This window comes from Telopea speciosissima, chromosome 8 (genome assembly GCF_018873765.1).
Source record: "Telopea speciosissima isolate NSW1024214 ecotype Mountain lineage chromosome 8, Tspe_v1, whole genome shotgun sequence".
NCBI lineage: Eukaryota > Viridiplantae > Streptophyta > Magnoliopsida > Proteales > Proteaceae > Telopea > Telopea speciosissima.
Window position 1 is genome coordinate 55,879,911 of NC_057923.1, and position 17,510 is coordinate 55,897,420.

Below are 17,510 nucleotides of genomic sequence, written 5' to 3' on the forward strand. Positions count from 1 at the left end.
TTAAGTTCGATTTGCCCATTCAAGTTGTTGTATGCTCCAAATTCGTAGAAGAACGTCCCTGAACTGTCTATGGAAGCAAATAGAACTGAGAAGAGTCCTCAAATTCTGGAAAAAAAAAAAAACTAAAGGGAAGCATTAGGATGGTTTGGGATTGATCTAAGTACATTACTCTATCAATTTTGAAGCCCTCAAGACCATGGAAATGCTATATTGCTAAATTGGTAAGTTGGTGATGTATATTTAACATTCAAGGTGATTTTTGCCAAGAAAGGAGTGAAAAGTGAGTGTGTAATTGGAATTGCTTGTGTATATGATTGGAACATAATGTAGGTGTCCGATATGTATCAATGGAGTGTTATGTTGTGGGAATGTACTGTATGAAGCATTCCAAGGTTGAATAACCCTAAGTCTTGGTGAAGATTGGGTATTGGTGACTGTGGAGTGCATTGAAGTAGGGAGCATGTTCTTATGGTGACAATTACGCATCTTTGAAATTTGTTAGTGGAAGGATTACTTTTAGGAAGGCAATCCATTCTTGCCTTTCCTCATTTTCATTGTAAATGACTTGTAGGCTATATGTTTGATGACCCATATGCATTGTGCTTGCAGTTGGGGGATTGACTGTAGGTTAGGTGCTTGTTAAAATATATAAATCAATGTCTGTGTGTAGTTTGGATTTGCATTGGCATTTGTGCTTGCACTGTAGGGGATATATAAGCCCATCCTTGTTATAGTTGTTTTGGGAACTGGACAGAGGAGCATTGTAGCCCTAGCCTTTGTAAACCAAGGGTTGAAGCAAGAGAGGGTACTCCTAAGTTGTTGTTGGAGATAAAACATACCAACATGGTGGATGGAACCCCAGTTCTTTTACACCAAAGACAAAAGCAAGAGAGTGTCCTGGACTGTAGTTGCAGTTGAACACAGTTGAATATTGAGCAAATACGAAATCCCATAGGGGTATTGCTCCGTGGATGTAGGCAAATTGTCGAACCACGTACATCTTATTTTTGTGATTATGTATACGTTAGAATAGAAGTGCACTGGTGTGTGCAGAGTGAGTGTACATCTCCTAGAAAGCCTGACCAATCTTGGTTGCAAGGCAGGAGGGCATATGAACTGTAGCTGGTAAAATTAGGATTATCCTCTCTCAGTGTTGAAGCCAGTTCAACATGTCATTCACATCAGGAGCTATCATGTTCTTATTATTCTCTCTCTCTCTCTCTCTCTCATAGAGCTATGGCCCTTGGTTCACTCATATTAGATACAAATGACCAACTACTCTTAGTTGCCACTGCCCATGTGTTCCCAAGTTTGATGATTGTTGAATATTGTGTCCATTAAACCCACAATAAATTGTTTAATTTTAATTAATTCACATTTATGGATGATAGTGTGTCGAAGTTATGACCTCAAAGTGTTCACAACTAGGGACAGAGTTGGGTTCTTTGTTGACATGGTTGCTGCATTGTGTGTTTACGAGAGTTGAGATCTAGATATAAATGCAGGTACACATTTGTGTGTGTATCAGACTCGATCATTCAAGAACCCTGCATGGTTTACTATAAGATATTTAGTGTAATAGGGTTCTCGTGATAGTTACATGATCTCCTGACCTGAGAGGTCTTCATCGTTGTAGATCGACACTTTGTACTTTAGTGTATATGAAGTTGATGTTCACATCTGGCTAGCTATACATTACTACACTAGGTTCACTATTTTTGCTGATGAACGACAGTGACGTTTATTAAGGAATCCATTTTCCGCGCATGGAAAATATCTGAAGAGAGAATCCTGAATTTGATTGAATGAAAAATTTTAAACTTAGTAGTCTAATTGTAAGGTGTTTACAAAGAACTTATAAAATTATTATTTGTAATAAATATATTTTATAAATGTGTTGTTGCATTGTTTTGTTGTCAATCAGTGATTGGGATACTGTATACTAGTTGTTCAATGGACTAGGGTGGTGACATCACTCTCATGCCTTGAGGTCCATTATGAGATAGTATAAAATGGAGGCATTTACACGTAATATTTCTATCATTATGGGTTTTACGATTATTACCATACTAAGGCGTTCTTATGGAAAATTAAGTTAATTAACTAATTGAGTGTCACTCATTGCGAGATACCTTGCGATTCGACCATATAGGATCGCACCACTTCGTACTAATAATCCAAAAAAGGGAAAGAATCTTGTTTGGCTATAATAGCATTGAGATGAGAGAAATTAAAGTCTAAGAAATTAGCTAGCTCATACAATTTGAGAGAGCTCTCTCCCAAATCGTAGACACTCTCTCTTTAAGTATTGGAGGTTGCCATTGTTCGAGAGAGGATTCTATTGTGTTCATTTCCATCAAAGTGTTGAATGGAGATTGATTCCTACTTTTATAGGTTCGGTGCTTAAGTGCTATGAATCATTGGAGGTGTTTTGCTTGTGATACTAAAGAGGTAAAGATAAACCTTATATTCGATCCATTGTATTGAATTAGAAAAAGATTCAATTTAGTACTATTTTCACCAATAGGTGAGTCCTTGGCCGTCCATTTGGGGATGCAGTCAGCATTGGATAATGTCTTGTTGCAAGTTTCCATTCACCTTGACTACCAGGTTCTTATCCATTGCTTAGTGGATTCCTCAATTTTTCCTCCCTTTTGAGGTTTCCACTATCATTTTTGATGTGGGTGGGGCTTCTTACTAGCAGCTTTGAATCTTGCTTTTTTGTTCACGTCAGTCGTTCACAAATTTCCATGTAATTTGAATGTCTTCTTTTTCGAAGGACCTTCTACAAATTGTGGTTATTATTCTTTTGCCCAATGAGGCGTAATAAATTTTTTTTTTCTTGAGTCTTTTATTTTCAAAAAAAAAAAAAAGAAAATGAAAACCCTCTAAAAATCAAAGATCTTGTGAAATCTTTGTTTTTTCTTTCGCAATCCCTACATCGGTCCCCTAGTACTCCCTACCCGAGCAATGGTTTAGTTACACATCGTTTGCTTAGAATCAATTTTTTTAGTCCACAAACCTCCTTAGAATCTAAGCTAACTTCATTTATCGCATCTCAATGCACACATGTGATGATGCTGAGCTGTTATTCAAGCACGATTCAAAAAAGACATCGATTGGTCAATGCCTTTTTTTCTCGTTTATTAATTTAATATTATATTTTTACCAATTTTTTTTTTTTTTTAAATATTATATATTCCGTTAATTTTTGTAACTTTGCTGAGCTGCACTCAAGCTAGCAAAACACGGGCAGCTTTCACGGGCACTTCGGGCAATGCGTATGTTTAACAACTTTTTTTTTGTTTTGTTTTGTTTTATAATTCTTTCGTTTCGAAGTTAATGCTTTATATTGGAAAGTTCTAAAATATAAAATAAAATTGAAAAACCCATGAAAATAGTACAGTAATTATTTAAAAAAAAGGAAAAAAAAGAAAAAATAGAAACACAATACACTCTGTTCCCAAAATCCTTTTTCCGCACCTCTTTTGCTCTGCCGCCATTGCTACGGCCTTCGCCTTCGAAATTTTAGGGTTTCTAGGGTTTTCGTAAGCATTTGTAGAGCTTCTCAGGGTTTTGGGGTTTATCCGAGCTGGATTCTTTAACTTTTCTACGGAGAATTTCGATGCGCCGCTGGTTTAGCGGCTTTGTTGATTAGGTTTCTGTGAGGGGATGAGTTAGAAGCTGGATCGTAGCAACTGAGGAACTGAAGGATTCTTATGATTTATTTTTGTGAATTTTATGATATTCGGTCATGGTCTCAGCGGTACGATTAGGGCAAGGTTGATTCTTTGTGGAATTTGAATGGCATTGGGAGATCTGATGGCGTCTCAACTCTCACAATCTTCAATGGCTATATCGAATCACTTGGATGATTTCTCAAGCAGGGATGATGGAGATTTTGGTGGCCAAAGAAGGGACTCCGAGACGGCAAGTAATAGCAGTGGCAATGCAGCGGGGACAACCACGACGAGCATGGCGTATTTGCCACAGACTGTTGTGTTGTGTGATCTTCGGCATGAATCATTTGAAGCTTGCGTGCCATCTGGTCCGTCGGAGAGTGGGCTTGTATCCAAGTGGCGGCCTAAGGACCGGGTAAGCTTTGCTGCTGGTCTCTGGTTTTTGGCTTTGCCCTGCTGTGTTATTATTATTCAATTGGATTGTTGGTTTGGTGTGTTTGAACTTGTATGCCCATGATTTACGAAATTACGTGCCTTTTATTTTGTTTGATTAATATGTTCTGTTGTTTAGAGTGGGCTCTCGTTAGTATTGTTGAGCAAGTGTATTATCTAGGTCAAGTGAAACTCATCACAGCAGTCAAATATAGGAGGGCAGAAGAAGATGATTGGTCAGAAGAATTAGGGGCATGTTGTTATTGCTGTAGATGATATTGTAGTACCCTTCTTATTTGCCCATCTGATGTGGTATGAACACGAACTATCTTCTTATGAATAAAATCTGTGAGATGGAACTGATATACAAGTCTAGCTCTTCCTTCCTTGAGATTTATCCTTCGATTACAAAGATTTGGCAAACCTGCATTTTCTCCAGTATCTCCATTGGTTATCCAATGCTAGGGAGACTTTCTGGTTGATGGTCGTATAAGACTATTTTCTTCAACGATATGACAAAGCTGACAATTTATGCTAGACTTTGCAGAGTTTTGTCTTTGTCTGAAAGAATTCATTGACATGGAACCTCATGGCGTGATGATCATTGGTTTTTCAATGCTTCTTCCATGTTGGAACATTAAGTTTCCAATTTTGTAGCTGATATTCTCCAGACCTTGGACAGTACTTTGTCGTTGGATGGGTATAATGATTCTGTCGTGTTCAAGGTGTTGGCGTTGTGGCCACGTTGGCCTCATCCAGCGTCTTTTTTAGTTATCCCGTATAGGGAGGGAAGTGGAGAGAATTTTGGGGGCGATTCCTAATGGATAGGAACTCCTTTATTCTCCAACGGAAAGATTATGGAGTCTAAAAATAGTAGATTTTGGAATACATCTCTATCCATTACGGTGGAGCCCAAAAATCCCTAAGGAAGTAAATCATCTCACGACTCTGTTGTTGGCTTCTTCACTTTGTGTTTTTTTGGTTCCAAATAAGGAATCATATTGCTGGCGCCCATTGTTCATAATTCTCAGTGCAAACCAAGACTGGTATCAGAGCGTCAGGTAATCCCAAGAGAGAGATATCCAGTGTTTGTGCTTTTGAACAATGATCTTCTTCTGTTTCCTTGTGCAAAGAGTTTTTCACTTGTAACAACTTATGACTGACCTTGTCTACCCCACCCCTTGCCCCCCCCCCCCCCCAAAAAAAAAGGGGGGGGTGGGGAAGGCACCAAAATTTCACTGCTCAGGATTAATGTGGATTTACTTGATCAAATTTCAAGTATAAGGTTCAAGATTTTGGTTTCGATTAGGGTTTTGACCCTAGTCAAAAGCATGGAAAAAGAACTCGGTCGAAACCTACCGAAACCACTGAGATATCACGGTTTCGCAAGAAACTGAGATGAGTTAAGCAGGGAGTTTTAAAAGTTCAAGGTTTCGGTTGGTTTCGACCTGAATATCTATATAAGTATTACTTATCCCCATCAAAACTTGTGGAAACCTGGCTGGAAACCAGGATAGGCACTTATTTGTGCCAGAAACCAGGCCAAGCACTTATTTATGCTTAAGATCATTTAATTTACTTAAGATATTATTCATAAATAAGCAAATACCCCCCTATTTGAATAAATCATTCAACTATATTAAAGAAAACTATAAAAAAGAAACAAGTGAATGGAACAACATGTAAGGTGAAGGAGGGGTATTCTTGGAAGAAGAGATTAATGACGCTCAAAAGGGATTAAAGGTTAGAGGTGGGGGCATAACAGGAATTAAGGGTTTTAATAGGATAAATCGTGGGAATGAGGCTATCGTCTTCAACCTCTAAACTCAAACCAGAAGCAGAAATACCAGATGGGCTTCGAAGTTGACCCAATCAGATCGAGTTGGTTGAACTCAAAATTCAAAAGATGTGTTGCTGGTTTATTCATCTGTTAAATTCAGTACGTGATAGAAGAATTCAGCAACCTAAAATTCCTAGAAATAGCCTGCAACAATTGTATAATGCAAATACAAACCAGATCTGAACTTTAGTGCAATTCTCTCAGGAAGAAAAGATTCTGCAAGTAATACTCCAAGGTTTGGGTCGCTCTGGAAAGGGGTTTCTTCAACCCTAATCACAGGGAGAAAAGAAAAGGAGTGGTTAATAGAAGATTAGAGAATGATTTTTGGGAAGTGAAGAGGAGAGTCCACAACCTGATTCGTACCAGTCTGGTAACAAAACCATTCAAAACTTTCATTCCAAAATCTGAGTAAATCTTGTATTTACAGAGAAAATAAGGATTCCTAATTGAGACTCATAACCGAAATAAAATCTTAATCAACTCTATCTTTAATTAACCTATTAAAATACTCTACCGCTAATAGATAACCCATTCAAAGTAAAAGATTACAAGAGAAAATCCCAATAATAAATCTGAATAAATAAATAACTAAATATCCTATTAAACCCAAAAAATTAATTGGACCCAGTTCATATTCATATGGGTCCCCTAACGGGGTTGGGCCGATCCATGGGATTGCTCCTGCATCACTTGAACTTGATTTGACTGAACTAGGGTTTGGAATCAAGAACTGAAGGGGATGGGGAAAGGGAATGGTTAAAGGTGGGGTTGGCTATTTCAGCCTGGGTATTCTCACCATCCTATCTCAGGATTTTCACAAAGGCTCAAGCCAATATTTCATTAATCAAATTCGTGTACAATGCTAGCCTTCCTTGCAAACTTTTATAGAAGACTCAAAATAGACTTGGATACTAAAAAGAAAACACATTACCCTATCCTTAACTCCTAAGGTAACCTAAATTGATTAGGAAAATGAAATAATAAAGGAAATAGATTCAAAACATGACTCTAACTAAACTATTGAAGTAAATTTCGTTTTCCTACTGTCTACCCATATTTTAGGTTCATTAAAGTGGCCAGTTACAAAATAAACCCATGGGATCAAAGTCCCAATACATATATGACCCAAACCAAAGCATATTTTCAATAAAATAAACCCTTTAGGTGACTTATCTGCATCAGAGCTTCCTTTGTACTCCAGGTTCACAAGCTTTCGGATAAAAAAAGTGTTGTTGCCAGCAGTCTTCCTTTCGTATAGCCTTTCTAATGTCTTCTACAATGAATTCACCGACGTCTCTATGAAAATGTGATGGAAAACGGTATCATCCGAAAATTGTTGGATAAATCCAACAGTTTTCTGATCCATGGTCTTCCATTCAGCAGCAGTCTTTTTTTCGGGTTTCGCTATATCACCGTCTATGGGTGCGTACAAATCCTTGAAGTATGGTAAATCTTCCATCTTTGTTTTCCAAATCATTTAGTTGCTCCCATTCAAGTTTATCATCCGTGTTGTGGTGTTTCCCTTCATCTTGCACCGGATTTCAAGAATCTTGCTTTGATACCATTTGTTGGGAAAAATAGTCCATGTCCCACCTGTGAGTAACTTAATGGAGATACACAATGATAACCAAATATGTACAAAGTACTAACATAGTGAACAAATCATCCCAATTGCAAAGGACACCAGTTTTAACCTGGAAAACTAATGCAGATCCAGGGTCCAGAAACCCTATTCGGATCGCTTGTTGGCCCACTATGGCATGCAATAGCGAAATAGCAAGGGATGATGGCAATTCTGTAAATATGTGGAAGTTTAGATGATCAATGGCACAATTGTAAATAAACAAAAATTTATAATAGGATGGCAATATTGTTATTAAATGGAATTTCAAAAAGGTAAATTGATAGTCTCAATGGGTGTCGGGATATGGAAGGAAATGAGATTTATTATAAGAGGGTAAACTTGGAAGTGAGATAAAAATAAGGATATGAATGAGTTAGAGATAAAGAAAGGGGTAATAAGGGAAAGTGGAGTAATAAAAGAAGGAACCTAATTAAGTCGTGAAAGAGAGGAACTCATCTTCTTCATTCGAACTCAACCAGAACCCAGCGGAAAGGGGAACTAGTTGTAGGCTCAAGATCTACTTCACGAGGAATCCAATCAATCTGAAAATGGGGGTGAAGAATTGCAACCTCTCTCTCTAATAGAAGCAAGCAATATTAATCTCAACAGATGGTTAACCGAAGTTTAAATATTCTGCAACTCTTGGCTTGGCGGACAGATTCAGGGACTTCCTGGTTGCATGATGCAGATAAGTCACATAATGGGTTATTAATTGGAAATAAGCCTTGGGTGGGGTTATGTATACATTGGGCCTTTGGTACTCTGTGTTTTCTTTGTAATGACCCACTTTAATGGGCCTAAAATGTGGGTACAAGGAAGGCATACGGGATTAGGCTTAGTAGTAGCTTATTTTCACATATCTAGATAGTTAAATGTCTTTTCATATTCCTAAGCAGATTTATTATTTTCCTTGTTTGTAGTTCCAAAGTGTTGGAACAAGTCTCTAGTTTTCTTGGGGGGTGGGGTTCAATGTATTGGGTTTATATTATCCATGTATGGGGAATGTTTTCCATATAGTGGGAGCTCCACTAAAGTTGGGAAGACCAACAGGCAACAGTCCATTTAATATCATGCATGTAACTAGGAGGTTTTTGGGAGCTTTTCCTCCCCTATAAATAGAACTCGTGGAAGGCTGTTGTAGCATTCCAGAATTCTTCAAACAAAGACTTAGTTTTCTTCTCTTTTGAGAACATGCTTGTGAGTTTATCAAGTGGCCTAGGTGGGACTCCTATGGTGGGACACTAGTGAGGCTCTACTTGTCTGAATTATTTATCCTTCTACTATTTCAGTCTTAGACTATCAATTACAACAGACAATCTTCAAGTAAGTTCTTCAAGCTATCCTTTAATCAGTCCCTGCACCCTTCTTCCATTTGCAACCTGTTTTTGCCCTTAAAACCCCATCCATAACCCTCTTTTAATAACCCTCTAGCCGTGACCTTTTCTTTATCTTCCGTTAGAACCAGCAGTCAATCACCCTACGCAACCCTAGCCTAATCAAACCAAGCTCAGTTAAAAACCCTATTCTTCCAGTTTTCGATCTTGGCTTGTAGTCCTTTTAGGTCTACACCAAATTGGTAGCAGAGCTTAGATTGGTAAATGGAATGAATCCAAATGCTTTTTATTTTGCTGAACAAAGAAATCCATATCTAATTGGATAGATTCTTTGGAAGAATATTTTTATCGGAATGGTTTGACAGAAGCACAGAAGATCAGATTTGCTTATTTGCGAATTGCGATTGGCCTGATCATGCTAAAGCTTGGTGGAGATCCCATGAAGAGAAGCTCAGAGTCAGACGACGTGAGCCTCACACTTGGGAAGAGATGAAGTACGAGTTGAAGAATAAGTATCTTTTAGAACGTGTCAACAACAAGCTCTCCCGTCAACAAGATTACCACCAGCCGAGATTTCAAGTTGAAAAGGAAACTTCTTCTACAACCATGGATACTTTTCGTTCGGATTTGCAGGAGACCAGAGCTATGTGCAACAACAGAGTACAACAACTTAAGCAGATAATCCAGCATACAGCATCTCTTAAAAATTCCGATGACATGGTGGAGAAAGTACTTGAAGAATCCACTGCAGATGTCGCCATGGAAGGCAACGAAGAGTCTGTCTGTTACTGAACTACCAACCGACGATTGCATTGAAAAGTTCATGTCTCAAGATTCTATTGTAGACAATTGCATTGCAACGGTTGATGTACTTGCTAGTGAGATCGTGGTAGATGAGTTCGTTACTATAGTCGAAGTGGTGGAAGTGAGTCATGTGACAATTTCTGAAGATTCTGTGGTTATTCCCTTTGATGCAAAAATTGATTCAGAGGTGGAGCATATGGATTTTATCTTTCCATCTAAGTTTTTCGAGGAGAATGGACCTCAACTGATCGATTACATCCCTAACTACCGTGAGCTACCAGAATTTTATTATGGACTGAAGCTGGACATTCATCACATGAATATTATTCCTTGTCTCTACAAAACTCGAGGTCGAGTTTGTTTGAAGTAGGGGAGAATCGATGCAGATGAGTCACATAATGGACTTATTTAATTGGAAATAAGCTGGGTGGGGTTATGTATACATTGGGCCTTTGATTCTATGTGTTTTCTTTGTAATGGGCTACTTTAATGGGCCTAAAATGTGGGTACAAGGAAGGCATACGGGATTAGGCTTAGTAGTAGCTTATTTTCATATATCCAAGGTTCAAGATCTCGTCTCGTCTCGCCATTTCGGGCAAGTCAAGATTTCCAAAATATCCAAAATTTACCGAAATTTTGAAGAAATATGGTATTTTTCTGCCGTATTTCGGCAGTCCATCTCGGTGGGTTTTTGGCCATATTAAGGCCTGATATTCCATGTACACTCTTATTTAAGCTAAATAAACACATTTAAACCTTCATATTGCAAAAAAGTGAACTCAAAGTGGTGATTTGGGTTTGCACCCTTGATTAACAGTGTACGGTCGGACCTTGATGTATAAATAGTTAAATACACATTGTATAAGTACTAAAAGACATAATAACAAATTTAAACAAAGTGATGAAACAAAAATGAAGTCAAATGTAGCCTTTAGTTTAAACTTTAAACTCATAAAGTCATAAGTGCATAAGTTCATAAATCATAACTTAGAAACTCCATAAAAGTCATTCGTTCGATGCTCAATAGTCAATACACAAAGTCAGAACTCAGAACTCAGAACTCACAACTCACAACTCACAAGACTCAACAAATCCTAGCAATAATTGCTATGTCTTCCTGGATCGATCCCAGTCATGCTCCGCTAGAGTCGACGTCCATTGCTCTCTGTCTGAAAGACATATGTGGACCACGGTATAGTTTCGGAGAAGAAATGAGTGTAGTCATCCACAATTGCCATGTAAATCCCAAAATATCCCGAGATATCATGAAATATTGCTGAAATTTGTACTTTTTCATTTTGTATGGCCATTTCGTCTCGGTAGTGGCGAGATTTCCGAAATATGCCGATATATCGGCGATATTTTGCGAAATCTTGAACCATGCATATATCTAGGTAGTTAAGTGTCTTTTCATATTCCTAGGCAGATTTATTATTTTCCTTGTTTGTAGTTCCAAAGTCTTGAAACAAGTCTCTAGTTTTCAATGTATTTGGTTTATAGTATCCATGCCTGGAGAATGTTTTCCATATAGTGGGAGCTCCACTAAAGTTGGGAAGACCAACAGGCAACAGTCCATTTAATATCATGCATGTAACTAAGAGGTTTTTGGGAGCTTTTCCTCCCCTATAAATAGAACTCGTGGAAGGCTTCTGTAGCGTTCTAGAATTCTTCAAACAAAGACTTAGTCATGCTTGTGAGTTTATCAAGTGGCCTAGGTGGGACTCCTATGGTGGGACACTAGTGAGACTCTAGTTGTCTGAATTATTTATCCTTCTACTATTTCAGTCTTAGACTATCAATTACAACAGACAATCTTCAAGTAAGTTCTTCAAGCTATCCTTTAATCAGTCCCTGCACCCTTCTTCCATTTGCAACCTTTTTTTGCCCTTAAAACCCTATCCATAACCCTCTAGCCGTGGCTTTTTATTTATCTTCCATTAGAACCAGCAGTCAATCACCCTAAGCAACCCTAGCCTAATCAAACCAAGCTTAGTTCAAAACCCTACTCTACCAGTTTTCGATCTTGGCTTGTAGTCCTTTTAGGTGTGCACCATTGCAGGTCTGATTCTCAAGGTTGGAGGATCTCTAGGGCCTGATTTTCGGGGGTTTGATTCTCTCTATTATGAGGAACAAACAAACTAGATCTGAGAAGGAAGGAAAGAACAGGGAGACCAAAACTGTCTTTCCAGGCTGCTGTTACCGCAAGAACAGAATAGGGAAGAAACGAGATAAAAGAAATTGCAGGGGAAAAGGAGAGAAGGAAAAGAAGAAGAGAGAGAAGGGGAGATCGCACAAAGGGGGGGGGTAGGAAGAGATGGTCACACAACCATTGTTTGTACCAATCTGGTAGCAAAACAACTCAAAAATACATTCATTCAAATCTGAAACTGCAGGTTACAACCTTGTATTTAAAGAAATAAATAAAGACTCCTAACTAAGACTGATAACTGAAATAAAATCTTATCTAAAACTCTATCAATAGCAATAAATTACTAATCACTCAAACTTCTAATCGACCCAGTTTCAGATAAACCCAACTAATAAAACAAAAATATCCTACTAAACCCAAAACTTAATTGGACTCGGTCCGTCTTCATATGGGTCCCCTAACGGAATTAGCCCAGCCCATGAAACAACTGCATAAAATACCCTTCGAAAGCAAAAGGGGGAAAACCACGGGACCTTGTCCAAATAAAACTTCCACTATAATAATAATGGGGTTAAAAGATCCTCTCTCTAGACAATGCTAGATGTTGATAGACATCAAGAGAAAAATCCCCTCTTGGATTATAAAGCAACTCAGCAAACAAAAATGGATTAACAAGATTATAGTACTCTCACTTCAAAACCCGTTGTGATAAATACGGGAAAGCCGTAGAACCTTCCCTTCTTCCCTTGACAAACAGTACGTTGTCACGCCACAACCCTCTAGAGAGAGCACCTTTTCTTCCTTTTTTGTCCTATTTACCTATGAAAAAATCCAGATTTGAAAAGAGATCACTCCCTAATAAAAGTTCGCCTCACAAATTTGGAATTGCAAATAGATCATACTTCATCCCTAGCCTATCACACTCATTCCTTTTATATACAAGTGAAAATAATGAAGGTTTGGGAGTTGCACCGCCACAGAGAGTGCTTGTGACGGTATTCCATGTGGATAACGTCTCCTTATAGGAGACATTCAAATAAGTGAAAGAGTATGATTCTCACTGCCTCACTGATGTGGTTGTGTTGGGTCCCCCTCTTAAAGTGAGGAGGAAACCCAACCAGGTAGCATACACCTGTGGTTATCACTGATTTAAACCAGCTGTGCAAAGAGAACCCTAGATCCTTGCTTGATGCAGATAAGTCATATAAAGGGCTTATTAAATTGAAAATAAGCCTTGTGTTGGGCCTTTGATCCCATGGGTTTTTTTTGTAATGGGTCACTTTAATAGCCCTAAAATATGATAGAAAGTAGGAAAATGGGATTTATTTCATTAGTTTAGTGAGAGTCCTGTTTGAGTCAATTTCTTTCATTATTTTAGTTTCCTAGTTAGTTTATGTTACCTTATTAATTAAGGATTGGGTTAGGCCTTTCCTTTTTAATGTTTGAGTTGTCTATATAAGTTTGTAAGGGGTTACAGCCTCGTATACAAATTTGAGTAATGAGATTGAGAAAAAAGAACACATAGCTTTGTGATTTGCTCTGAGAGAGAGTATGGGAGATGCCATTGATGAGAGACCAAAAGACGGTGAGAGGCTGTGGCCAGGGGTGAGAGACCCGAGTCTAAGAGAGAATACCCTATCTTCTTCCTTTCTTTGATTTATTTTTTTATTTTTTTTTATTTTGTTGTTCTGAAATTTCTGGCAAATCTGAGAACCAATCAAAGTATTTGCTGTTGCTGGACATGAAGTCTGCGATCCTCGTGTGGAATTGTTATCACTTGTGATTGGTCTACATTATTTAGTATCAGAGCCAAACATGGTCAGCAGTGAACTATCAGAATTTTACTATGGACTGCAGCTTGATTTTCATCACACCAAGGAAGTTTTTGAATGTTCAAAACTCAAGGTCTAGTTTTTTCTAAGAGGAGGGGAATTGATGTAGATCAATGGCGGTTAGAGAAACCAACAATAACCTGTTTCGGTTCATCCCCCATTATTCAAGCATATTTGGGAGATTTATTTTTAGATTTTTGTGGGACCCATGCCAGCTTTTGCGTTAGAGGAAGATGCTGCCAAGAAGCCATATTGCGTGAGAGATTTTCTGGTGGGGCCCAGCTGCTTAGTGATTTGTTGGTTTCCTATAATATAGGCTTTTAATTGTATTTCTTATCTAGTCCTTGCATGGGGGACTTGGTAGCTTTAAGATTGTTTCTTTTTTTAATTAGATTTTTTTTTTTATGTAGTTACTAGTTTTTATTCTTAGGACTCTTTTTATTTGAATTAACTAAATAGATTGGATTTGATTTGTAATTAGTTTCCAATTAGGATAATGTCTAGCTTGTAAGGGGATTCCTTTCCACGCTAGGAAGTATTCAATTGCTTTAATCGAGTAAAGGTTATAAATAAGAGAAAGCTGCTAGATTTCAGCGGCCAACGAATTAAAAAACAAATGAATTTTGGTTTTGAAACCATGCTATGCTGTGAAATTCAGTGGGGAAGGGTGAGATGCCCTGTACCTGTGAGTGGGTGAGAGACCTGGGAGAGAGTGGGATACTCGATCCAATCCTATCCTTCTTCTCTGTTTTCTATTTCTTCTTGGGTTCTTTTTCAATTGATTTCATTGTGTGATCTGCTACAAGTTCATACAAAACCAGCATTAAACTTTGTACAAGAAGATCCTGCCTGGGGCTAGGTCCTTCTTGATCCAGCCTTACATTACTACTGAGGCAACCTTGAGTGTCATCTGAGTTGCTGTTGATCCACTATGTTGATCCATCGAGAACTCCTAGGAAGCTGCTGTTAGAAGGCTGTTCACATCCTGCGGCACTTGAGTTGAAGGGTTTCTGACAAAGAACTTCAGACTACTTGATCTTCTCATTTGTCCATCGATTGAAAGGCCTTCCTTTGGTATTCTGTTGATCATATTCCTGCCTCCATTTGACAGTGATTTCAAGCCCACCCAATGACCTAGAAATCTGTCAGTAAGTTGCCAAATCTGAGTTTGAATTTCTAATCTTGATTCTGATGTAGATCAAAGCATGAAGAAGAAAATAGCAAAATAAACTTCAGGAGACATGAACAGTACCACAAGTTACTGCGCATGTAAACAGTACCGCGAATTACTGTTCACGTGGTACTGTTCACGTGAATAGTGTTGCGGGCCCAGCTTGACAGCTGGCTTAAAGGAGGATTGTTGAGATTCTTTTCATACTTCTAATTTGCTTAGTTTCTATTTTCAAATTTAGAATGAATATTTTATTGCAATAGAGTCTTAGGCTCTCTTTGGTATAGTTTAAATTTATGTTTATTTGACACATAAACATAAATAGATGTGTTTGGTGTGATTTATGACCCCTATTTCTCATTAAAATAAAACAATATAAGTATAAATTCATAAACAGCTAGAGAGTTGTTTATGATTTATCACCATAAACTATTAATATTTGTTTATGCGGGTACCATTAATGAACATGTGCAGAATTGCTGTTTAAGTGGGGGTAAAATGGTAAAATTAACGAAAATTAGAACAAAGCCTCTCTTTTGTGCCTCTCTCTCTCTCCCAATCCCCACCCCACTCCCCAGCCTCTCTTGTAACATATATCATATTATATATAATATAAAATATAATATTATATTATTATATAATATTATATATAATAAAATTGAGGGAAAAAGATCCCTGCTTGGTTGTGCCCCCTATGCCCTCTCACAGGGCACCATGAAATGACACCCTTGCCCTTGGGTGGATACCAAGGTACGCTCTCCCATTGGCCCAGACACTGGTGTAGAGACCATGCAATTATATATATATATAATATAAAGGAAGGCTTTTGTTATATATATATATATTATGAATAATATAATACATATATATTATTCAATTAAGCATACCAAACCTATTTTTCATTGTAAAATCTATTATGTCTAGTAGTAACCAAACCATTATTGTTTATAACCAATAACCTATTATCATAATTGACTATTCATAAATAGGTCATAAATATAAATATAAACCATGCCAAAGAGAGCCTTAGGTAGTTTCTAATTTGGTTATCTTTGCATGTTTAGAAGGCTGAGTTATAAAGCCTTTAGGAGTTTCTAATTTTGTTCAGTTTCTATTTCCATTAGTTACTATTTTCATTAGTTTCTATTTTCGAAACAGTTGCTAAGTTTTACTTTCTATTTTTGTAGCCTAGCCTCAGTTTATAAAAAGGCAGCTATTGTAATTGATCGACAGAGAATTAAGGAATGAAATTTTGAGGCATTCTTGCACTCGATTATGGGAGTAAAACTCCTGTTCAACAGCTGGGATAGCTGTGGGTGAGAGACCCAGACTGAGAGAGCCATTCCCCTCCCCCTTCTCTTACTTGATTCCTTACTGTTCCTGCTGTTGTGTGACTGCAACAAAGTGCTGCTTCTACATCTGTGTCGACCTAGAAAGCATCCTAAACATCAACTGAATTTGCTGTTTCTGTTCAGAGGCAAAGAAGACCACTTCTCACACCTGCGGCTGCATCAGTTTCTTAGTCTCTGCTGCTGTTTTGAAGATCCTAATGTTAGCACCCTTCCTTCCAACCAGGTTGAGATTTGCTGCTGTTGCACACCATTAATAGATCCTTATTGTGTTGATCCTGGCTGCAATCGATCTCTCACTGGTTTCTCCCTGGTTTGAGATCAACTTTTGCATTAGATCCATATTCATTACTGGTAATCTAGCCATAAACTATGGCTAAATTTTTGAAGAGTTCAAGGCATCCTTATCCCCTACCCTCGACAGAAATTTGAGGTCCATCAGTGGTGGCCTTGGGTCATACTATGCTCTCCTTTAATTACTATTTTGGGGGTTAGCTTGTAACTTCAGTTCTGTCCATTGGATTACTTTGAATCTGATGTATGTTAATGCTACTATTGGGTGGATGATCTGTTGATTTGATGGTGATTTACTGTGTTGATTTGAAGCTACAGCTAGATTACTAATTCTGAATCCATCACTTCAACTCAAAAAACTAATCCAATCGACTGCTAAATAATAATTATCAATTTACAGAAATACAACAACAACAACAACAACAAAAAACTAAGCATTATCCCATCTAAATGAGGTTGGCTACATGGATCTTGGCAAAGCAAAGTACGAGAAAAGCAAGCAATGAAAACATAAGAGATGAGAAGTGCGGAAAAAAAAATGAAAGTAAGAGGAAAGAGTCCCAGCCCAGGAAGTTAGGAGAATCTCAGCTATATGGGGTCGGCAACATGGATCTTTACCCTCCAACAGGCTCTATCCGAGGTCATACTTGGTACAAGACCCAGACTACGCATGTCATTCCTCACAACTTCTCCTATGGTCGTTTTAGGCCTGCCCCTAACTCTTTTAGCTCCTTCAATCAGGAACAGATCACTCCTCTGTACTGGGGCCTCCTCAGGCCTCCGTTGAACATGGCCATACCACCTCAAACGACGTTCTCGAAGCTTGTCATTGATTGGAGCGACTCCCAACTCAGCTCTAATACTTTGGTTTCTTACTTTATTCTTTTTGGTTTTGCCGCACATCCATCTTAACATTCTCATATCTGCAACACACAGCTTCTCTATATGACACTTCTTAACTGCCCAAAATTCCGTCCCATACATCATGGCCGGTCGAACAA

The 17,510-nt window shown here is 38.1% G+C and overlaps 1 protein-coding gene across 4 annotated transcripts in view; it reads left to right on the forward strand.

The window, feature by feature from the left end:
* Window positions 1-3,430: 3,430 nt before the first annotated feature.
* The window catches only part of LOC122670956 (regulatory-associated protein of TOR 1-like), a 33,063-nt gene continuing 18,983 nt past the window's right edge, over window positions 3,431-17,510 (forward strand). For 2 of the 4 annotated variants that reach the window (XM_043868008.1, XM_043868009.1), the window contains exon 1: window positions 3,434-4,095. In XM_043868008.1, the coding sequence (XP_043723943.1) occupies window positions 3,805-4,095 (291 nt within the window). In that variant the 5' untranslated portion in view covers window positions 3,434-3,804. Of the gene's footprint in view, window positions 4,096-17,510 lie in introns of all 4 variants that reach the window. The other 2 variants (XM_043868011.1, XM_043868010.1) reach the window with 2 other exon arrangements.